The sequence below is a fragment of the Alexandromys fortis genome, unplaced genomic scaffold (genome assembly GCF_014885135.2).
Source record: "Alexandromys fortis isolate MF-2015 unplaced genomic scaffold, M_Fortis_MF-2015_v1.1 scaffold_54, whole genome shotgun sequence".
NCBI classification, from domain to species: domain Eukaryota; kingdom Metazoa; phylum Chordata; class Mammalia; order Rodentia; family Cricetidae; genus Alexandromys; species Alexandromys fortis.
The window spans coordinates 5,965,271-5,989,038 of record NW_026067958.1 but is presented as its reverse complement, the minus strand read 5'-3'; the positions used below and the strand labels follow the sequence as shown (position 1 = coordinate 5,989,038).

The 23,768-nt window shown below is 43.5% G+C and overlaps 1 protein-coding gene across 1 annotated transcript in view; it reads right to left on the bottom strand.

Moving 5' to 3' along the window:
- Nucleotides 1–566: 566 nt before the first annotated feature.
- The window catches only part of Gad2 (glutamate decarboxylase 2), a 68,032-nt gene continuing 44,830 nt past the window's right edge, over nt 567–23,768 (bottom strand). The window contains exons 10-16 of the mRNA XM_050152749.1: nt 22,602–22,718; nt 21,278–21,342; nt 17,181–17,259; nt 10,691–10,840; nt 8,344–8,451; nt 7,925–8,014; nt 567–4,027 (exon numbers count right to left, since the gene is read on the bottom strand). Of these exons, the coding sequence (XP_050008706.1) occupies nt 3,854–4,027; nt 7,925–8,014; nt 8,344–8,451; nt 10,691–10,840; nt 17,181–17,259; nt 21,278–21,342; nt 22,602–22,718 (783 nt within the window). The 3' untranslated portion in view covers nt 567–3,853. The remainder of the gene's footprint in view (nt 4,028–7,924; nt 8,015–8,343; nt 8,452–10,690; nt 10,841–17,180; nt 17,260–21,277; nt 21,343–22,601; nt 22,719–23,768) is intronic.

Below are 23,768 nucleotides of genomic sequence, written 5' to 3'. Positions count from 1 at the left end.
TTTATGAGGAAAGCTGCTGGTGTAAAAGTGGGTAACAAAATCAAAGAGGCTTGGGGATGTTTGTGGAATATTCCAGAGGGTCAGCGATGGGGTTCAGGTAATCTGGCTACAGAACCTGCATTCTTACTACTCCTGAGATACTCTCACTCATCCCAAAAAGGAGTGGGAAATTCTTCTTGGGTGATAATAATGGCAGAATTATGTGTCTCTGCTATTTGAGAGTCCTTATCTTTTACACATTCACAAAAACATAATTTGCTGTTGAGGATAAAGTAGTGTAGAGAAATAGATTAAATAAGATTTGGCCTCTACAAACAGTAAAGGTTGAAGGCTACATGGAACTTTGTTATTTTGTTTTTCTCATTTTCTGCTTATATGATTCTTTTACAATAAAATATTTTTCATGGATTGTTTCTGTTTGAAGGAGAAACTAGAGTTTGGGCAAAGGTATCCTCTAGATGTGTCAGTAGAGGGTGATAGCAGAAATAAGACTGAAAGACAAAGTCACTAAAAATGACCTCTGCCACATGGTAGCGTGCAGAATGACCATGCACAGACTAGATGTGTCCACATTTACACATTTATTTGGGTTTAGAGCGAAAACACAGGTAAAATACTTTGTTCATACACAAGTTTATATTTGGTAGGAAGAACAGTTGCCACATATCTGTATATTTTATTTTTATTTTTATTTTTATTCTGTCTTTAGTAATGGAGGGTGCTGGGGAAATGTTGACATTATTCAGAAACACCACTTGGTAACAAGATCTTGGCACACGCAACTAGTTAATACACAGCGTTTGCACTTAGCACTTGAAAACAGAAAAGCACGTGCAAGACGATACCTGGTTTGATGTCTTTGATTCTTTGTCCCGCTACTATATTTACACCTGTGCTTCCTTTGTTCACACTCTGTGGAGCAGCACCTACTCCCAGTCCCCATGGAGTCAACACCCGCGGTATCAGCTTGTGACACTCTGTAATTGGTTTCTCTAACCTTAGAGATGAAACGGTGTTCACTTTGCGTTTTGTGTGCAATTACACAATCCTCAAAGGGATTTCTTAGGGTGGGGCTTAGCTGAGGCTATGTTCTCTATAACAGCTGATGGAGAGGGCACACAGCTTGGAAGGCATGAGAGGGTGAGAACTGGGACAGATGCAAATGTAGTTCTCATAGTCTCAAAGGTCAAAGTTCAATAGAGCTACCACATAGAAGAAGACATACTGATAATTGTGCAAGCTTTTACAGCAACAATGTTAATTTGCAACACCACACAATTCAATATAAAGTGCACAACCCCAATCTGAGGTGACAAGACTGTACTAACAATGTACTAAAGGCAATACACACACACACTTACATACACACATACACACACACAAATTTTTTCTTTACTCAAATCCTGTGACAGTACATGAACTCTATTCCATTTAGAGATCTCAGATAAACACACGCTGCACTTTTTTCAAGTATTTTAAATAATAAATAAAATATTGCTGTGTAAATAAAAATGGCCGTATCAGTTCTGATTAAAGCTGAAACCAATGCTTTTTAAATGAAAAAAAAAAAAAAAAAAACAATAGGTCACAGATAAAGAAAGACCTTTGGCACTGGGAATTTGGACCAATGTTCAAAACCATCTCCTTCTATTATTCTTTTTTCTTCCTATTGTCCCTCCTTTTCTCTCAAGTGGATGGCAGATATAATTAAAAGATTGGGACCTGCTAAGTTTGCATTTGCTTCCTTCTCTAGAATACAAGGCCTGTCTGTCATCTTGTCAAACTAGAAACCAGCTTGTGCTAGCTACCAAGTCTGTCCCCCAAGGGCTAAGTTTCTCTTAATCACGACACTAGAGCTTGCTGCCTTCTCTAAGAGGGACAAAGGGTTTGATAGATGACTGTCTCTTCCTGTGAAATGAGATCTTTGGCCCAAGGCTGAAGATGGATAGGCAGCTGTTGGTTAGCTCTCCGCAGCCAGTATATAGAAAGGAAAAGCAAGCTTGCCCATTAGAAGGCACCTACCATGGGAGGCTCTTCCTTTATTAACTCATGCACAGGGGGTTTTCACTTCAGTGCTCCAAGGAATCCATTGGCTTTCTAGACAGCAAGTGCCTGAAGCCATATTCATACCAAGGACCAGTAGGTTTGCACAGCCTGATCAAATGAAGTCTGGGGCTAAGTCATGAAGATCTGGGATAGTTAAGGACAGGGCCTTCTTTGTTCCTGTGGTCTTTCTGAGTTTTGAAATGCCCATCCATAAGGAGTGGCAGGATGCTTCCAGACCTGTACCCGCCATTTGCACGTAAAAGGCCTTAGTTGTGCCAGCGCTTAGGTCTGTTCCTATGTGACTCTAAAGTTATCATGGGAGCTGTGGGTAGCTCTCCATAGAGTTGGCAGGGGAAGAAATTTACTTTTAAAATATTATTTTGAGTTTTAGTGATCTCTGCATATTCTGGTCACTGTGGATCTTGATGGGAGGCAGATAAAAGATCTGAAGCTGCTTGCACGAGGAACTCATTTTCAGGAAAGAAACAGCCACATGGGACTTAAATCGTTATCGAGGATCTGGAGGTAGGGAGTCTAGCAGGAGAGGTGTAGAAGTGTGGGATGAAGAAGGGATTCGAACAAGAGCATATACTCGATGCAAATAACCCTTTCTCCAGAAAACAGCAAAATGGCATTTGGGATGAAGCCACTGTTGTCACACAGAGGTCTTCTCTCCCGTGGCTGGGCTTGATATTCTGAGCTCATCACACATTCAGTGCTACGCACCCCCTGCTTGGGCTGATTAGGTTTTATTTTTAGCTTATTTTCCTAATTAATCCAAATGATCTAATAAAAGAATATGGTTTGAAAAGACACTTCAAGAACTAATATCAACCTTCTGTTCAAAGCAGGCTACTTGGGAAAGTAGAATGGCCATGCTCGCCTGGATCCGTGACCAGGCAGGGATTATAGGGCGGGTCTTCCAGGACCAGTGTGTATGAATCCCAAACAGGAAGAGGGTCTTCATTGTTGGTCTGATCTATTGTTTCAGGAAGTTTCATAGGGGTTGTGTGTGTGTGTGTGTTTGTTTTGAAATACTATCTTTAGAGATATGATAAGCCATAATATATACTAAAGTAAGTTACTACACTTTTAAAGAATTTGGTGGGTTTCTATGTTAAAATTACCTTGCTAAAGTGTTTTATTGTGCCTCCGTGAAAAGAAAGAGAGAGAGAAAAAATAAAGAAATAAATCTGGCTTAGGTTTCATATCTGCCCCTGCAGTTTGTATAACCCATATAAAATAAAATCTATATGTTACAAAATAGGATTTCTTTTAATATATATTTTTTCTTTTTGTAAAATTATATGTATTTAAATACATTTGAAATGTTGCTATAGGTAAATTAGAAATTTTTTCTAATACTATGAAAAAGGCGAGAGTTTTTATTATCAGTATACACTTTATATACTTTGTCCTTTGTCGGTACCCCAAGAATCTTTTATGATTCAAGGGTGATTCGGCACTATTCAATACTACTGCTCTGAGGGGAAAATAAAGTTGGATTAGCATACTATATTAAAAGGGAAGTACTTATAACAACGTTATGCTTTCTCTTACTGATTAGAACATATAGCCTTTGTCACCAATTATTAGAGAGGTATTCTAAACTTAAGAGAGGATTTTTAAAAGGAGCAATGTCTCTTTTTTGTTTGTTTGCTTTGATTTTTTTTTAACTGTACTCTACTGTGACACCACAATATAGAAATAGTTGTACTTTGGAACAAACTACAAATACATTTACACAGTGTGACAACTTAGCTGTCTACCTAGATAGAGAATTGAAACAGTTTGATGAGGGAGGTGATTACAAATCCTGTCCCAGGCGTTCGATTTCCTCAATGAGAAAGTCGATGTCTTGGTGAGTCGCCGCAGGGTTGGAGATGACCATGCGGAAGAAGTTGACCTTGTCTCCCAGGGGCTGGTAGCTGACCATAGTGGTTCCGAACTCCATCATTCTGGCTTTGATCACTGGCGCCACCTGTCGGAGAGACCACCACATCAGTGCAAAGGCTGGACCTCCCTTAGGTTAGCAACCCCCTAGCTAGTTTGGTTTTTAACTAAACAGGACCACAGTTTTCTCTTGAAGGAATTTCTTCAAGTTTTCATGGACTCGGAGAATAAAAACAGCTTAAAACATTAAAAACCCTAAATATGATTAGAGTAACACACAGTAGGCTAACAGGCACTCTCCACGTTGATTGTCTAGTTAGTGTTTGGAGGGAATGGGAAGAACCCGGTCCTGGCCCCGTCTGGAGAGAGTTTCACACCGGAAAATATGAAGCCATTGCAAAGAAAGCATTTTTCACAGAATTATTATGAGGGATAGTATCAAGTGATGGATAAATGTCATAGACCTCTGAGGGGCTGGGCAGGTGACTCTGTCGGGTGAGTTCACTTGCTTAAAAACACAAGGATTTGTGTTCCTCTAGCAACCATGAAACAAAGCCAGGAGCGGTCCACATATTGTAACACCAATGCTGTGGGGAGAAGAGGGGCTGGTCCTGAGGTTCACTGGCCAGCCTAGCTGAAACACTAAGTTTCAAGTTCTGCAGAAGACCATGTATCAAGAGAACAAGGCCAGAGCCATAGAGGAAGACACCCAGAACACTCCTCTGGCCTCCCCAGTTTCTTTATATTCTCTTTACAAATTGCTTCCGCTTATAAGTATTTTGTTTTAATTATATGAAGAATTATCTGGGAGTAAAAAGCTGAGTCCACACGACTTCATATACAGAAGACTATCTCAGACAAGATCACAGTATTTATGTTAGACTGTTCCCTGCAGCTTCATGGCTTCCTTTGGCTGTGTCAAATTGAGTTCATGCTCCCTGGCTTGGCACAAAGGCCTTTTGTCATCAGCTCCAAGGATTCATCTTCAATTGCTCACCAAAATAATCTACAGCTCTGGCAAGAGCAATTTATTAAAGATCCCTTGAAACGTCTACATTTTGGTCATTTCACGCCTGTCATCAGTCTGCCTGTGGTGTGCTCTCTAGGGCTCTGCTTGCTGAGTGCCCAGCAGGACCCCCCAGTGCTGCAAGAGCTGCAAGCCCTTTCCTGCTGCCATCATCTTCCTCTCCAACTTGTAACTACATGGCCTTTCCCCACCGAGTCTAACAATATCCTCATTTCTTAATTGACCTTTCGCTGATGAACAAATACATTTTCTCTTTCTACCTCACCTGTAAGGTCCTGGAAGCTAGGTGTGGCCCTTTGTATTCCTTTGTTCCCTAGCTCAGTTCAGGGAGGTGCAGAGGGCTTTCTGAATTCTAGCTACTACGGCAGTAGCATGGGAAGGACAGCTCTTTCAGACAAGACACACCTTCCAGTTGCATCTGCACAGATGCATGATCTGTCCATGTGCATTTGCTACTGGAGTCTGTAAGTATACAATCTGATCTGTGATGTTCATAACAAAGATACAGCCATAAATGAGACGCCAGACAGGCTTTCAACTCATGTGGGATGTACACGGTCAGAAATGGAGTTGAAAATGGGGACTATCACTTACATCACAGCAAGTCTATTTATAATTAAATACACATTTGTTTCTTCCTAAGGGGGTAGTATTCATGAAATAACACACAATTATCATAGAAAGGTATTTTTACTATATGTTGTAAAGCTCTTGTGTTTAAAACAGAATCGTAAGAAATGAAATGGGGAAGTAGAACAGTCATCCAAGAGACATTTGCCAAAAACGTCTCAGTTTTGGACCTTTGCAAAGTCCCCTCAAGTACGCGCTCAAATTGCTCCCTTTCCAATTTGCTACTAAACCCATTTGTTGGCCTTTTGAAAATCATCAGTTAGTGGAGGACTATAGAAACCGATACAAGTGATGCAGGTAATGATGAAGAGTTGCTGGGCACGGTGGATCACACCTTTAAATCCCAGCATTTGGGAGGCAGAGCCAGGTGGATCTCTCTCTGTGACTTCTAGGCCAGCCAGGGCTACAGAGTGAGCCCCTGTCTTGAAACAACAGCAACAAAACAACAAAAGAATAAGTAGAAGAGAGGCTAGAGTGTGGCTCCCAGGCGGGCAACTTGCCAGGCATGCATGAACTCCTGGTCCATCCCTAGAGCAGCAACAACAGGAAAGAAGATGATGACGATGGAAGAGAGGACACAGAAGCAGGGAGGTGGTCAAAGAGCAGCCCATCTGGGCAGCCGGAAGTGTACCTTCCAGATCCTCATTGTAACACCCTCATGGAGGTGTGAACACTTGCTATTAGTAATAACCACTTGTGTTATCTAAATATTTCTTCCCTACCAGTTAACCCTTGGGAAAGGCTCATGAGCCACCATTAAGTTTGATTAATGTTCCCTTTCTGTACACAAGAGAGTTTGTGCAAAGTGCTTACTGGAGACAGAGCATCGTGTCACCTTAACTTTCTATGTTGTGATCCTAATCCCCAGTTAGGGGATGGGGCTCTTGAGAGGCTCTGCCTTATGAATTAGTGACTTATATATGAGACCCTGGAAAGGTGTTTTTCTTTCATTCTTTCTGCCAGAGGAGGGTACAGTAAAACAGGTTGTCAATAAACCAGGAAGTGAGGCCTCAGCGGATATGGAATCTGTTGGCTTCTTGATCACAGATTCCCCAGCCCCCAGAACTGTAGGGAATTAATTCTTATTGTCTATAAGCCACCTAACCTGCAGTAGCCCATTATATTGAAAACCCACATCTCAGTACTTTAGCACAACAAGTGACTTTTGGGTGGGTTCTTGCTCTTGTCTTGTCCAGAATTTAACTTGGCTTTCTTTCCAACATGCAGGTGCACACATGGGAATATGCACACACATGTACATTTGCATGCACATGTGAACATGTACCCTCATATACAACACCCACTGACAAATAAAAAAAAAGTCTACCACATACAAGTTTCATTCTGTGGAGGAAGGCGGTGCTGGATTGCTAAAGGGCAGATGTTAACATCTATAAGCTTTCGTAAGGAGTTTTCATCTGCAGGTATCCTAGTCTTCCTGTTACATACAGGGAATTGTTCCCAGAAGGTCAGTAAGGTAAGGTGAGATTCTTAGCAGTGGGGAGTACACGTCTGCCTATCCTGGCTGTGCCTCCAACCTCCTCTAGACACTGAAGAAAAGAATGTAGAGCAGATAACCTTCTGAAGTTCAAATACACACACACACACACACACACACACACACACACACACACACACATACATACTAGGGGTGGTCCTACAGCACCCTGATGCTATACACCAAAAAACAAACTTCACCCATGTGTAGATGTTGGGAGAGATTAAAGGTTTAAAAAAGTACCTCCTGACAAAGGAGACTGCGAAGCTCTTTAGGCTCAGACCTACTGGCAATTTGGGGGAAATTTCATTTCTCCCTGTCATTCAGTACTATGGGATGGCAACAGTGCGTGGCCACGTCAGCTCACACTTGCTGCCAGGAGACTTCAAGTGACCTAAAACCTGATAAATGCTGAGCCTGGGGCACAATGCACACTGTAAATGGTAGCTGTTAATGTTATTGATCCTTCCCCTGGGTAGCCTTGGCCTTGATATCTCAAGAGGGCTTGCAGCAGCCTTTTTCCTCTTGATCATTTCATCAAATCTCTTTTGTGCTTGTAACTGAGTATCTGTTTTCCTTCAAAAATCACGAACCTTTGAGGGCAGTTCTTGGTGCTTTCTGAATGTCAGTAGAGATTATCACCCAATCAATTATTTTAAGACATCATAAACTCTCTCTCTAGGAACAAGCAAATGGAATTGTGAAAAGTCAGGAAATATGGACTTCACACATCCTGGGTCTGTGGAGCCCACAGAGGGGATTGGTACTGGCATTCCTCATAAAGATGCTTCATGTGTCTTACATCTAGCAAAAAAAACTCCAGCATATACCTTTGAGAGGCGGCTCATTCTTTCTTCGTTGTCTTCCAGAACACGCAGACTGGGAGGCACATACCAGAAGCATACATTTGTGTGCTGAGGCTACAAAGAAGAAAGAAAGAAGGATTCAGACCCAGTCTAAAATTCCAAGAATGGTTCAAATGCACTTATTCTTCAGGCTCAGAAGATAATTCCTGTATTTGAATGAGTAATTGCCTTTGGAGCGTCTCACTTTCACATTCTGTAGGATTATTTGTGAGTCCGATCTTTATTCCAGCTCAGAGGAGCCATCCCGCCATCTATGGCTTCCCCTTGTAATGGTCCCACTTAGCTAGACAGCACATTACTGGCCTCAGAAAACGCCAGAGGTAAAGAGTGGCATTGAAGATGCTGGGATCAACAATGGGGACTCTGGAAATGTGAGCACGTACCTTCCCATCAAACACCATTTCATAGCCTTCTCGGTTTTTTATGATATTGTATAAATACTCTGCCAGCTCCAAACACTTGTCAATGTGTGCTTCAAACCCAGTGGTCCCCTGTGAAAGAGAAGGAAAAGTGGGTGTGTGGGTCACTCTCAGCTGGAAATGGCGGAATGATTTGAGTTCTCTGGAGACTGGTGGTCAGCCTGCCCTCTCCAGCTCTGCTGCGCTGAGATGAGACTGCTCCGGGAGGCTTCTCTGCTGACTGGCTCCCGTTTAACCCCCACCCCCCAGGTGCATTTCTTCCTTTTCATTACTGGGGCCCACAGCTGATTCCTTTTGTTGCCAGGGTTTAATTCCCCAGACAATTATTTTGATTACTCAAGGGGAAAATTTGCCTCTGCAGCTCATAGATGCAATCATGGAAGTCATTAATAACAGAAGGGCTGGGCTAGTCTTTTTCTGTAGACAAGAAGGGTTGTCAGGGACCCCCCACATGGCTGCTTGGCCCCCACTTCTGTTGTAAATTAGCCATCCCGAACTCTCTGTATGCCTCAGTAAGAACAAACGGGCACTCACTGAATGCCAGTTGATCTTAGGAAGCCTGTTATTCCGCCTAGCTTTCCGGTGTTGTCCTTTGTGATGATGTGTGACTCATGTGTCAGGTGACACGTGAGCGAGCTCATGGGTGAGGATGCCACTGACGTCCTTTACTTCTGAGCTCCGGAAACCCTGGGTCTGGACTTAGGAAGCACAGCACAACAGCCTTGGACTGGCGCTAGTTACCCAATGTCTGGGCACACTAAAGAACTGATTTCCAAAATGCTTTGTCTCCTTCGGTGCCTGTACTCAGTAAGGGTACACGGAAATTTCAGAAAACCAGTTAATGCTCTTGGAACTGGAATGCCACCTACCCCAGCGTGGAACCAGAGGAAGAAGCTCTCAGTATAATGGAGATAAGATGGCTATGCATTCCCCTTTTATTCAGGGCCTTATCGTCCCCCAAAGGGAAGCCCCAACACAGACCACGTAAAGAATGTTCCAGGTCCTAATCCCTGAGAGGGGAGAATGTAAGAAATATCAGGGGTGGGTCAAACCGCAAGAGTAGGCCAACCCTTGAGAACGAAGTGAAGGAGGCCACTTTTCCCAGCCTTGAAATAGAAGACCTCAGAGAGAGGTGAAACAGGGAAGGTCACCAGCTGTATTACTTAAGAGCTTTTGCTATTTGTTACACAAAGCTTCAAATGTCTGAACATCCAAATGGAAAAATTTTCCATTTCACTTCCAACTTCAAGCTTCACTTTTTTTTCAAGGTGAAATGATAAGAGTTATCAAAATAATAAGTGCAGTCCCTCACCTAGACCAGAAGCAGAAATAATTATCTCATCTGAAGCTCCCTAGCCGTGCCTGTCGCGGGAGTCAACCTTTCCCTGCAAGAACCACCCTAGAAAATGTGGCTCCGACGATTACATGGTTGTGAGACAAGATCCAGCTCTGAAGACAGGCTGATCTCAAACCTACCCCAGTCCTCTTGCCTTAGCTTACTGCGTGTATGACGACCTTTCTTTCGTGTGAATTGAGAGGATAGCCAAAATTAAACTAAGGTCACAAAGCAAAGCCAAAATGTCCCCGAAAAGCTATGAAGGTGGGATTTGGTCTTTGGTTTGGGGGGTGGCGAGATAAGAAAGGGCAGAGGGACAAGTGCGGCTAGGATGCATTATATGATAAAATATAGTCTCTGACCTTTGCTGACTCCTTACATTTAACATGTCTGCCTTCAGAAGGCCGAGAAGAGGCCCACCTGTACTGTACCAACAGCTTCAGAGAGTACTGGGAAAGGAAGGATCACCTCTAGAAGAATTTTGAGACACACAGAACCCTACACAAAGGACTCGGAACTTCTAGAGTTTTTTAAAAAAAAATGTTTTCTCATTGGGAGTTATCCCTTGAAGAGTCCAAGACAAGCAATCATGGTAGGCATTTTCCACTCCCATTTCCTTCTATTAACACACAAATCTACGCAGGCAATCGATCAGTCATCAAGGTGGATCATCAATCAAGATGGAGAGGATGGCACAAAATAAGCCAAATAACAATGAGGATGACAACAGTAAGAGGTACCGCTTGAAAAAATATTGTGCTCTGCCAGACACATCAAATGGGGTTTTGAGTTGAGAGCTGGAGAAACCACTGGACTGGAGAAGGGACAAAGGATGGGTCTAGCTGTGCTCCTGCCCATGGAGAATGTGGGTATGCAGATATGGGATCAAAGAGAACTCCCCAAGTGATTTTCCATCTAGCAATCACTTCACAGGCTTCCTTTTCCGTGGTCGTCACTCAGCTGGCCTGTACTCACCTTTGCTCTCCACATGAGCCAGAGTTTAAAGACATCAACGTGGCGCCCACACTGCAAGGCCTTGTCTCCGGTGTCGTAGGACAGGTCATAGTGTTTATCTTGCTGAAAGAGGTAGGAAGCATGCATCTGGTTGCAGCTCTGCATCAGTCCCTACAAAAGCAAAGAGGAAGTTCAGGGCGCTCTCCTCACTCTGCATGAGGATTGCATTGTGGTAGCAATTGCTTAGAAAGAGAAGCCATAGACCCAAATGTCATTGTATCTTACGGAAGAAGGAAACAGCAGGAATTAAATAGAAAAACTACCGGGCGAGACTTAAGGCAAGCATCGTAGGCTGATTCTGTGGGATGGTGACTCAGGGGGGGACGTTACCAGAGGTTAACAGGGACACACTTTTGCTTTTTTTCTTCTTCTTAGGAAATGACATTTATAAAAATACATAGATAAAAAAATTTCACAAACGATGTTCATTTTCTAGGTGATCATCTTAATCTAGTTTTGTTGCAGTTCAAATACTTCAGAAACCCAGCACTTGGGAAACTGAAGTAAGAGGATTACTGCAAGTTTGAGATCCAGGCCACAGTTTACATAGTGAGTTCCAAGCCAGTCAGGATTATACACCAAGATCACCCTTTTAAAAAGGAAGAAGGAGAAAGAGAAAAAGGAGGGGGAAAGAGGCTTCAGAAACCTTTTGGTTCTTTGCTTTTTAAGATTTATTTTATGCGTGTGGGCACGTTGCCTGCATGTCTACCATGTGTCTGTAGTGCTCAAAGGTGACAGAAAAGGGTGTTAGATCCCTTGGAACTGGAGGCACAAATGGTTGTCAGCTGCTGTGTGGGTTCTGGGAATCAAATCTGGTTCCTCTGAATGATTAGCCAGTACTCTTTTTTTTATTTATTTTTATTGAACTATATATTTTTTCCTACTACCCTCCCTTCCTCTCCCCTCTCTTTTTACCCTCTCCCATGGTTCCTATGCTCCCAATTTACTAAGGAGATCTTGTCTTTTTCTACTTCCCATGTACATTAGATCCACATATATCTTTCTTAGGGTCTTCTTTGTTGTCTAGGTTCTCTGAGGTTGTAAATTGTAGGCTGGTTTTGTTGTTGTTTTATGTTGAATAGCCACTTATGAGTGAGTATACATACAATATTTGTCTTTCAGTGTCTGGGTTACCTCACTCAATATGATGTTTTCTAGGTCTATTCACTTGCCTGCAAATTTCAAGATGTCATTTTTTTCTGCTGTGTAGTACTCCGTTGTGTAAATGTACCATTTTTTCCTTATCCATTCTTTGATTGAGGGGCATTTAGGGTGTTTCCAGGTTCTGGCTATGACAAATAATGCTGCCATAAACATAGTTGAGCACATGTCCTTGTGGTATGATTGAGCATCCTTTGGATATATACCCAAGAGTGGTATTGCTTGATCTTGAGGTAGGTTGTTTCTTAATTTTCTTAGAAATTGCCACACTGACATACAAATGGGCTGTACCAGCTTGCATTACCACCAGCAATGCAGGAGTCTTCCCTTTCCCCACAACTTCTCCAGTATAAGTTTTCTTCAGTGTTTTTGATTGTGGCCATTTTTACAGGTGTAAGATGGAATCTCAGAATTGTTTTTATTTGCATTTCTCTGATTAAGCAGTGCTCTTAACCTTTAAGCCATCTCTCCAGTCTCAACTTTCTGGTTCTTAAAATACCATTACTGTGGTTCTTCTAGAACTTTCACTCCTCTGTAATTATTAGAGTTTGAGCTATTTGATAGTAATTATTATTATTCCTCTGTAATTATTAGTGTTTGAGCTAATCGATGGTTCATTGCTCTTATTTTAATAAATTGGAATGTAAAAAAATTCAAATACACTGCAATTATGAGTTGAACCTCAATGAGCATACTTTCCCATCTTCTGCTCCTCTCCCAAGGGTCAGGCTTGGAGACTTCATTTTCCCTTTCAGTTGCCTATGGTGGTTGCAAAGGAGATTTTCCTGTCAGTGACCATGAATTTGCCCAAGCACTATAACCCTAATATAGAAAGAGGCAGAGAAGTGACTGTTCCAAAGAACCACAAGTGACTCACGCTTCTGACTACAATAGCATTCATTGCCAGTCTCCTACTGGAAACCCCACCACGATTCAATTTATCACATCCACTGGAGGCTTCTGACTCTCCTGTCAGCTGCTGTGTAATTGTGATTTTATAAAAGCTTTGGCATTTGGTTTTCTTTCTCTTGTGACTCATGACAAGAGAAGAAAAGACGAAAATGGGATCACTGAGCTGAAGTAGAAGTGAGAACCTTTTTAAAAAGTTATCCAAACTAAAACACTGGGCAAAGCAGACAGGGCGCTTGGAAGACAATAGAATTGACTCCACCTGTAGCTTGGGCTTCATACTACATGGACTCCGTAGTTATCTTTGAAAATGAGAAAAAAATAAAATGATATGTGAGCATGAGAGCAGGAGGAAGATGCTGAATTTGAAAAAGAAAATCCCCTTACAGATGAATAGAATTATACAATTAGTAGAGTTAGAGCGGGTGCTTCCGTTTTGTTTCATGGCCACAAAACCTTTGTACCGGGTTTTCCATGGCACTGAAAACTCACAAACAGGTGGGTTTCATCTGTACCAAAGGAAAGAACTTCATAGAGTGTAGGGTGGTGGGTGGGTCTGACCAGGCTCACAGAAGCAAACAGTGATCTAGGTTGTTACACACAAGGCTTTCATGGGTTAATGTCCTGGTTCTGAGCAAGGAAACAGTTATAGACCGCTGTGTTCCAAACTAGTTTAAATACATACGTGGGTGCTGCAGAAAATGGAAGGCTCGGGTTTAAATAGACCTAAGAACTTACATATTTATGTCTTATGTCTAGTTATTATAATGCGTAACAGAATATTAAAGCCTTTATTAATCCCTTGCAATGCCAGGATTTGTTTTAAACTCTTATCAATACATCTCAACCTTTTGAAAACTGAAGTTTTTTTTCTCTTCAGAATTTTCACTGCATTTTTGTGTGATGCCATGCTCATTGTATTCCAAAGGGGGTAGGAGTGGAGGGATGTGGCCAGGACATCACATGCGCTTGAATTTGAGAGGCTCTTAGAGTTAAATTAACCTATTCCCTTCTTCTCTTTGATTTATTTTTATTTCTAACTCTGTATCAGTGTATGTGCTGGTCAGTGTTTAATCTATTCAAGAAAAGCCAGAGTCATCTGAGAAGGAGGAGCCTCAACTGAGAAGATGGTGCCATCAGATTGACCTGTGGGCGAGTCTGTGGGTCGTCTTCTTTGTTAATACTCGGTGTGAGAGGGCCAGTCCGCTGTGGGAGGTGCCACCCCGGGCAGGTGGTCCGAGCTTGTATGGAAAAGTAAACCGAGAGCCACGAAGAGCACCTCCCACAGTGTGCTGGGGCCACCGGCATCGACCATTTATCGCAAATGTTTATGAAGTTTTCTTGCTGTTGGAAGTCTCACTTGATGGGGCCCATATGTAATTTGGGACCAAAAGAAGCGAAAACGCTGCTGGCGGGGCCTAACCAGTGGACAGTGAAGATAGCGATTTTGGGTGCTGAATTTATACTTTTTTTTTTTATCTCAATAGTGTTTTTTTTTTTTTTTTTGAGTGGCATTTTGGCTTGTATTGACCTGTACAGCGTGTCTCCTCAAGCGCTAGCACAAGCCTGCTCGGCCCCACCCTCCCCTCGCTATGTCCCCTTTCCTTCCCCTTGGATCTGGAATGTTTACTCTAAGCCTTTGTGGGTTTTTAGTTTTTAGATGGTCGTAATTAGCACTGCTTTGAATTTCTGAAGAGGCTTCGGGACAACGTTGAAACTGTTGAATTACAGCGATTTTTGAACTGCCTGCACTTTGTGTTATGGGATAGCCACGAGTGCCAGGAGGGCAGGAAGAGAATGTTATGGTTTGAATGTTAACGCCCCTTCGCAGCACTTGTTTGAACCTTGATTCCCTAGGTTGACGTTTTGGGAGACTGTGCAAACTTTAGGAAGGAATGGCTCACTGGGGTAGGCCTTAAGGGTGCAGCCTGGACCACATTCAGCCTATTCTTCTGTGTTTGTGGAGACTGGAGGTGGTGAGATATCTCGCTACACACCATGCTGTGGCCTGCTGTCGTGATGGACTGGATTGTCTCATACTGTGAGCTGAAATAAACCTCCCTGCTATCAAGGGTTTGGTCCTAGTGATGAGAAAGGAAAGTGATTAACACAAGTGATGTGGGAGTGTCATATATCAATCTGTTGATTTCATTGGCTGAGTAATAAAGAAACTGCTGGCCCTGATAGGTTATAAGATAGGTGGGCGGAATAAACAGGATAGGATGCTGGGCGGAAGAGGAAGTGAGGACAGACTCTGCTCGGCTCCCGAAGAGACGCCATGCTCAGCTCTCCCGGGTAGACGCGATAGCTCTGCTCTCTGAGGCACACGCGATGAAGATGGACATAGGCTAGAATCTTCCTGGTAAGCGCACCTTGGGGTGCTTACAAACATTACTAGAAATGGGCTAGTCCAGGTGCGAGAATTAGCCTGTAAGGGCTAGAGTTCATGGGCCAAGCAGTTAAATGAATACAGTTTGTGTGTTGTTATTTCGGGCATGAGCTAGCCAAGCGGCTGGGGTGTTGGGGACGCAGCCCCGCCGTTCTTATTTCAACACTTTCAGATGAGACTCGCTGTTCTAGCCTGTAAAACACAGCCGGCGGTCCGACTCCTTCACCTCCCGTCAGAAGCAGAAGCAGAAGCAGATAGGAGCTTCTGTGTCTCAATTGTCAGCGAGTATTTTAAAAAGGAATGGGTCAGGTGCCAAACCACAAGGTGCTACCCTGGGTCACATCAAATCTTTCCAGTGCCGGCCGCTAATTAGACCCATACTGGCCTGTTTTCATATGACTTGCCTTTCTCGGCTTGGCTTGCAGTGACAGAACGCAAGCCACTGCCAAACATCTGGCTGGGACATCAGTGACAAAGGTTTCTATTTGTTTCCCAGTAGGACAGCTGAGGTGTCCATGGGCCAGGGCAATGGTGGTAAAGTAAGTGTTTCCGTGAAAACCAGTCCTGAGGAATACTTTCACAATGTGTTCCTTGAATTTTGTAGGGCAGTTTGTCTTCAATTTGTGTCCAGATTTGAATTTGTCTGATGAAGACACAGAGGGCGTGGTGCTTACATCTACAGTAATCAAGAAGGATCAAAGAAGGAAGATCGCCTTTGACCCAGAAATCCGTCTTAAAGGGATTGCTAATCAGAAAAGGGATAAGGATACATGTCTACGATTTGTTAAGCAGCCAGGAATCATGTGAGAGAGCATTAAAAGACCAACAAGATAAAGTTCGGAAATATTGTACTCCCTCTAGAATGTTAAATACAGAATGTAGTGTGTGAGGTGCATGGTAGCAATTTTATTTTGAATGCATAAAAATGTATTCATATGTAATATACACATTCCTGGAAAATTGTGGGAGCACATATTTAAAGACCTTAATGATATGTTCAAATAACAGAATTTTGGGTGAGTTTAAATTTATCTGTATCTTCTAAAATAAGTGAAATATTGTTAAAGCAAGTAGAGTTAAATGTTTAAAAATGGCTTTAGACATGATACTAAAATCTAGTATCACGATCTTAATATGGAAAAATTAGTTTAGTTCTTGCTTTCATTTGCTCGGTTCAGCTTGTGTCTGGGCAGGGTCTGGTTCTGTAGCCTAGGCAAGCAAGGCTTGACTGACAGTGGTCCTGCTTGGGCCTCCTTAACGTGAGAAGTCAAGTGTGAACCACACACTTGGCTCTTTGCTTAGTTCTTAGAAACAAGAGATCTGTGAGAGTGAGGACATTTCTCATCCTGGGCCCCAGAAGGAGATGCAGGTGCCAACAGTCTCTCTCAGACTTGGCATATCTAAGTATCTTGAATGAAAGAAGTGGTCATTGCTTATTCTCTTTGTGTATAATATATATACAGATGGATTAAATTTACTTTCTGAATATAGCATTTGATTTTAAATTTAACTGTGAGATATATGATGTGTCCATGTATATCTAACCATGCATATGTATCTAAATTGTAAAACTAATTTTTTTATCCTGTATATACTTCCTATGGTCAAAACTATTTTTTCTGATGGTGAAATCTACTCCTCGTCTTATTTACAAAAGCAAATTGTGAATTTAATTTTCCGAGAAAGGGACATAAAAGCTCTCTGTATTGGGAGGTGGTTCGATCTGAGGAAAGGTCTTTACAGAAAACATGCAAATGAAGTCAAGGCCTCAGTTCTAATGGTTGAGAGTTAAGTCTTCCTTCCCCTCCAAACAAGAGCTCAGAAGAACTCTCTGTGGGGGAATGTGAACACCTGGACCTGAGCAGAGACCACGAACTGCACTAGCACAGGTAGATCCCAGCCCTGGACCAGCCCCAGAGACAGAGACCATGAACTGCATGAGCACAGGTAGATTCCACTCCCGCACAGGCCCCAGAGTCAGGAAAAGCATACCTCTTCTCTAACCAGGAGAGCTGAGCACTGCAGAGGGACACCCATCATCTTGTGTGGATTCCATGTCACAGAGTTAGCCCTAAAAAGAGAAAAAAATAACAAAAAATCTGTTTAGAGGGTAGCATTGCACACTAGGCTCAGATAACCGAGGTTCCAGCCCTGGCACCAGGGCTTCCGGGTTGCCTTCCTTGTCTCAGACTCCAGGATGATGCTCCATCTACAGAAGTGCAACCTCCCACTGTTCACAGAGAGGGGCATGGTGAGCAGGCTTCATGGTGCAGCCTCCCACTGTTCACAGAGAGGGGCATGGTGAGCAGGCTTCATGGTGCAGCCTCCCATTGTTCACAGAGAGGAACATGGTAAACACGCTTCATGGCCCTTTCTCCTCTAACGGATGTGTACATTTGCCTGTATGGTGCTCTCAGAGCCTTAGGGTGCCTGGGATCACTGAATTCAGGGTCCTGCCTTTAGCCACTGCTGGCCAGAGCACTGGGCAGATGGAAGGGTCATCATTGTGCTTCTGTTATTCCTGCTTCTGACTCTGCCACAGTGGCCTGGATGAGGAAACATTGCTGCACTGATCATCGTCCTTGATGGCATCTGTCCTGCTCAGTTCGCACACACTTCTCACAAGTGTCCTTCCAGGGGGCTTCCCGTTAGTCCCCTGAAGCCATCTCTCCTAACTATGGGGAGAAGCAAGGCCCATACAAGAGAGGCTCTGCTCTCTTTTCCTTCCTCTTCTTCCTTTCTTTCTTCTCTTCCTTTACTTCTCTTTGAAACAGAGTCTCAGTACAAAGCCTGCAATGATTCAAAGTTGTCATCCTCATGATTCAGCCTCTTGTGTACTGAGATTATGGGTATGGTTGCCCACACCTACCTTACAGCAGAGGTAATTTCCAATTAATTCCAATTAATTTTGTCCTCATTCTTATGAAACTCTAAGTTCTTTCAGCAACTGTGGCTCTAAGGTGCACAGTTCAGGGACTTACACTACATTAGGACCATGGTTCATATTTCTTTTATTATTATTAATTATTATTATTATTATTATCTTAATCTGGATAGTCTTAACTGACTGTCCCTCACCCCTGGGCACTGGGGTTATTTTACAGTTTTGTTTATGGTCTTTCCCTGTAGCTCAAACTCCAAACTGCAGCACATGACAGGGGTGCTCCAGGGTGACCTCTGTGTGCAGCCGACATCCCTTCCCTTCCTTTCTGCATTTTCATTACGGCAGACTACTTCTTGTTCTTTGAGTGTTCTGCTCCACTCTTGGGCCTGCCATGCTATGGCCTCTTTCTTGGCTTCCCTTTGTTTAATTCTATTTGTCCCTACATCCATATTCTGAAAGTGTCTCTTCAGCCACATTCCAGTTCCTTTAACTTCTCCCCTTCGCTCCAGCACCACTCCGACTCCTCCTTTCCAATGCCCAGAGAGAGCAATTGTTCCTGCCAAGGAATCTGTGTTTGTCAAGGAAGCTCAACACTTGTAAAGATGCTAAAGGTCTTTAGGATGAGAGTCATAGTTTGACCTTTGTATAAAGAAACCCACAGGAGCAGGGAAGGCAGTGGAACATCCCATAGCAACGGTGTCCAAAATGCCTTAGCTTGCTGTCCCTTCATCCCTCAAGGTGTGAGGGCCTTGGGAAGTATTGAGGAATGACAGGTGGCAACTGGCCCATCAGAAAACACTTGCTGTACCAGGAATCCTACATAAGTCAATGAACAATTCAGCTGAGGGTCCATGGCATTTGGAGAGCACCCGTGGGACTTACACTTATGGCCGATAACCTGCCAACCTCCTGGGCAGAAAGTGGTATTCTCCAAAGACATTTCCAAACATCTCTGCTCTGTAGCAGGACTCCTCCTCCTCCATTTCTGCCCCTCACTGGATGATGCTAAGCCCAGTGCTGATGCTTGGTGCATGCTTGCTGGGATGCTGAGATCCAGGAAGGATCATTTCCTCCTCCATCTTAACCGCATGCTTGCCTTGGCTCTCAAGTGGGGTTGAAGGCAATTGGTGACGCAGCTTCTGTTTCACTGCAACCCTCAACAAGTCCTTAGGGCCCTGGAAGAGTAGACTGTTCCAAGGTCAGACCGGCTCTGGAGGAGCTGGGCTTCTCGGCTACGCTGGCTCTAGGAAAGGCAGTGCTAGCCAGAAATTAGTCTTCTGAAGGACTTGGCTTGTTCCAAAGAGGAAGCCGGATTGGCTTTGCCATTATGCTATGAGAATGTCACTTAGGAATGCTCTGAAACCAGGCGAACAAGAATAGATTTCTTCTCCCCTTGGAGTCTTAAACTTTGGCTTGTGATACTCAGAGAAAAGTTTTCTCTGACAGAGCCGTATTTCTTTCCTAAATAAGTGCACACACATTGACGCCAGCAATTCCCACGGGTTCTGTGGCCTTATTCTCTAAAGAGAGTCCACATCATGCTAAGGACGGTGAAGGATGGTTCCGATCTGCTACAGGTGCTCAGAACATGACATGGCAGTGCCCTTATTTTTCTGAGTGTTCCATCCTTGGCGATCCCATTAGGTAAATTTAGTCATAATCTAGTTTTGAGAATTGTAGCAACAAGAACACAGAGGACTCTGTGCCAAGATGAACACTGTGAGCGTTTCCCTCAAATAATAATCCTCAGGATAAAAGCGCGTGGGTGTTTATTTCCCGAGGCTCTAGGTAGGTAATTTAGTGAGCTTTCAAGTGGCAGTGGTGGGGTGCTCTGTGGTTCTCAGCACTTGCGGAGCGAGGTGGCATTCAAAGTGGTAGAAAAGATGCTTACAGTTTGTGTCAGAAGCAGCCACAGAATGGAAGGTGCTGTACACTCGCCGCCATGGCTGAGAACACACAGTTCTGGGTGGGTGTGACTGGGGTTCTAGACAAGCTTAGGTGGAAGGACACCTGCTCTCATCTCCCCCACCCTTGGGCCATAGTCAGCAAGGACAGTGCTGGTGACTTAACCCTGCTGTGCCCAGGCCAGGACTCAGGGACAGTCATCCTATATCATGAGGCTGGGCTGCTCTGCCCAGCTCTTTCTTAGCCTTATTTCTGCTAATTCAAAGGACACACCTTGGCTCTAACGCGGGCCTTCTCCTCCCCTACTTCCACACTCATGGCTTCTGTCTGGGTGAGCCTGAGCTGGCTGAGTCTTACACAGACACTCTCTGGTCTGGCCTCTCTGTGTGCTGACAGATGCTTCCAAGTTCCCGAAGCCTTTTCTCTGGTCCTGACATAGAACCTGTGCCAAGATGTCTAGGGGCAGAGCCAGGGTGAAGCTTTTCCTGGGCAGCATCTGGCTGCTTGGCAGGGCATGGTAGGCAGTTGTCAGCCTCTGATAAATTAAGGCTTTCTCTGTGGTCTGGAGGGGCAGAACTCACAACTGGAGCTGACCTGCTGACCCGCTTGTCTTGCTGTGTTTTGATGAGAGAACTGGTTGCCCTTTGCGTGTGGCACAGAATCATAGCCTGAGGCCATATTTTATATTCTGCATTTCCTGCCTTAGACTTCAACATGTTTTATGCTAACCAAACATGCTTCCTTTGTGTTTTGCAGCTTTCTCAATGGTCTGCTGCCCCGGCCCCAAATAAGAGCTACTTACTGCATCAATCGGAGCTACGTCAGAAAAAGGTTGTGGGATGAAGCCAGGAGAACGAAATCCCTGGCGGGTCCCACTTTGGCTCAGCTAACTGTGTCTAATCCCAAATGTAACTTTTGTCATTACGAATGACAAAGGACAATGTGCTCACCTGCTTTGAGAAAACTATTTATTGCTTTCTTTAAAGTCATGGATTTTATTCTTAATGGTAACATGAAAACTACAAATCTTCCCTTTAGAAAAATGTTTAAAAATTTTAAAATTATGGTAGTTGATTCAAAGGGCCAGGAATGAACTCTAGAGATAAACCCTGTTTTTGAAAGCCATTCTCCTTCTTCAGTAACTTGATGCAGGATTTTTATGTAGTTACACATAGGCAAGACTCACAAATACAGGCAGAGTGGGCTTGCTGGCATCCTAAGACTTCCTTAGAGGTGGAGTGCCATTTTATTTTATGTAGCTTTTAACATCCTACATTATAGACTAGGAAATCACACGTACCTCTCCACCCCGCTCAGCTTCCACTTGTGTTTCCGGGACATCAGCAGCCCTCCACCCCAAGCAGCCTGAAATGACAAGACAGACAAGGGAGAGTGCAGTGCCTTCCATGGCCTGGAGTTTTAGTTTCGAGTCTTCCATATTAGTGGGAATGTCTTAATATGAAAATGACCCTCATAGGTGCATGCAGATGAAGGGAGTGGACCACCTTCTCCTAATGTGAGGTCTTTACATTTCAAGGTCTCCAGCTTACATTTATATATTATATATTTATAATTATGGAGTCAAATTGGAGACATATTTTTCCAGTTTGCATGAGTGGGAGAAAGAGTGCCTCCCCAGCCCTTCCTGTAGTTTTTTTAGTTGTTCCTTTGGGAGGCCCATGCTCTCAGAATGAGAAAGCCTATGGTCACCACGGCTGGAGTAAGATCAGCTAGGGAGCCATTACAGGCTTCATGTTGAAAGCCAGAATGACCCGGTCAATGCTACTTGCAGTTTTAACTCACAGCAGCATAAACATTGGTACCTGAATGTGTAACAACCTATCACTTCTGCTATGGAGAAAATACTGCAACAAAAAGATCAACTGAGCTAAACATTGTGCTGAGTTGGTAACGGTTTGTGGTTGGTTATCACAAATATTTTATCTCACCGTGGTTCATTAGCAAATATTTTGTAGATGGAAACAGATCTTCAAGCCACACCAATAACACACTCAATTTAAATCCCTTCAGTTCAGCCTTGCAGACTGACATAGTTTTTATTAGGAAATGGTAGTGTACTTTCTGTAAATTTTGGTGTCATAAACTTCATGTCAAAACATTTCAGATATAGTTCAGCTTCTTAGTTTACCAAACTAATGTGTTGGAAATTTGGCAATCCATATTCCATAGTGAGTTGTCAAGTGTGCTTTTTACCCACCACATATATGGTTATCTAACTTGAACTTGAGTTTTATACCCCTGCAGGGTTCTGTTACCAATGTAACAGATATACTATCTATAAGGGAGATTTGCATTTGTGTGACTGTGTGTGTGGATGATTTGTAGCCAGAGACATTATGGATCTATAAACCGAGAACCAGACTCAAGTACTGGGAATGTCAATGATATTGTCATGTGGGGAACCTTAATGCATAATTTGTCTCAGGCTGTTTCTAACTAATATTACACACTGTGTAAGTTCTGTGCCTCTGGGATCTTTAAAATCTGAGATGCCATCGTTCTAAATGAGAGACAAGGGAAGACGGGGGCAAGGGGGCAGGGAATGCAAATCGTACTCCATGAGTCTCATCTAAAAACTGTGCAAGTCGCTGATGGGTACTTACATCCACGTGCATCCAGATCTTGTACTTTTTGCAAATGTCAGCAACAGCCAAGAGGGGATCAAAAGCCCCATACACAGTGGTTCCAGCTGTGGCGCTCACAAGGAAAGGAACAAATCCCTACAAAAGCAAGAAAGCCCCCGTTGTGTAAACAGGAATTCTGGCCTTATTTACTCAGTTAATTTTTTGAGACAAGGTCTTGCTGTGGCTCAGGCTCACTTGGAACCCAGGTGCAGATCGGCCTCAGTATGTGTCAGTCCTCCCAGCTCGGCCTGGCTCTACAGACATGGGCACCACACTGGGATCCGTGGCTTCTTACCTCTCCCCTGCCACATGCATCGTTTTAACCATCAGAATTGTCACCGCTCTACATTGGCTACAGCAATGACTGAGCTCCACTCTGCGGTACCTGGCAGCTGCCCTGTGACAGCAGCAGTCAGTAGCACTGGCTTCCCTGCACCGGAGGTTTTCAATGATATCACCATTTACATGCTCCAGGTAGATTTAGTGATCCTTCTTATTTCCTTTGCTCATTTCCTGCTCTTTCTTCTTCACACCCAGCCACCTGAACCTACCTCGTCCCTTAGCATGGGCAGGTGTGAAAGGTGGGACAAAAGAGAGGCTCTGCCAGCCCATGCTCCTGTGCGGACCAGCTCAGGTGATTTACTTGGAACTTGAGAGGGGAGAACTCACTTGGGGCTAAACATTCCCCAAGCCATGGCAACATGAAAATTGAATAGGATATGGCTACGAGGGTGGAAGAACGACACGGATTCTCTCAGGCCAGAGTGGTCACTCTAGGCTGTCCTGATGGGCAGTGTTGTTTTATAGACCCTGACTGATGTTTCGGGGTTTGTCTTTAGGTGGCAGCAAAGGTTTAATCTTATGGTTTACATAGTCACCTTTCTAATACAAGAAAGCTGTAGGAGGAAATAAAAAGCATATGAAAAGAAATGATTACTGCTAAGCACATAGTAATTATATCTACTGTTAAACCATGCATTGTACCTTTTATTACTAAAAGTTAAACAGAGAATCTTAAAAGCAGTTTTTGACTTGTGAATCATCCAAGGGCATGTTCTTTGATGGCTATTGTTATTTGTTTTTATATTTTTGAGACAAGATCTCAAATCTTTTAGAATGACCTCAAACTCCACATGTAACTGAGGA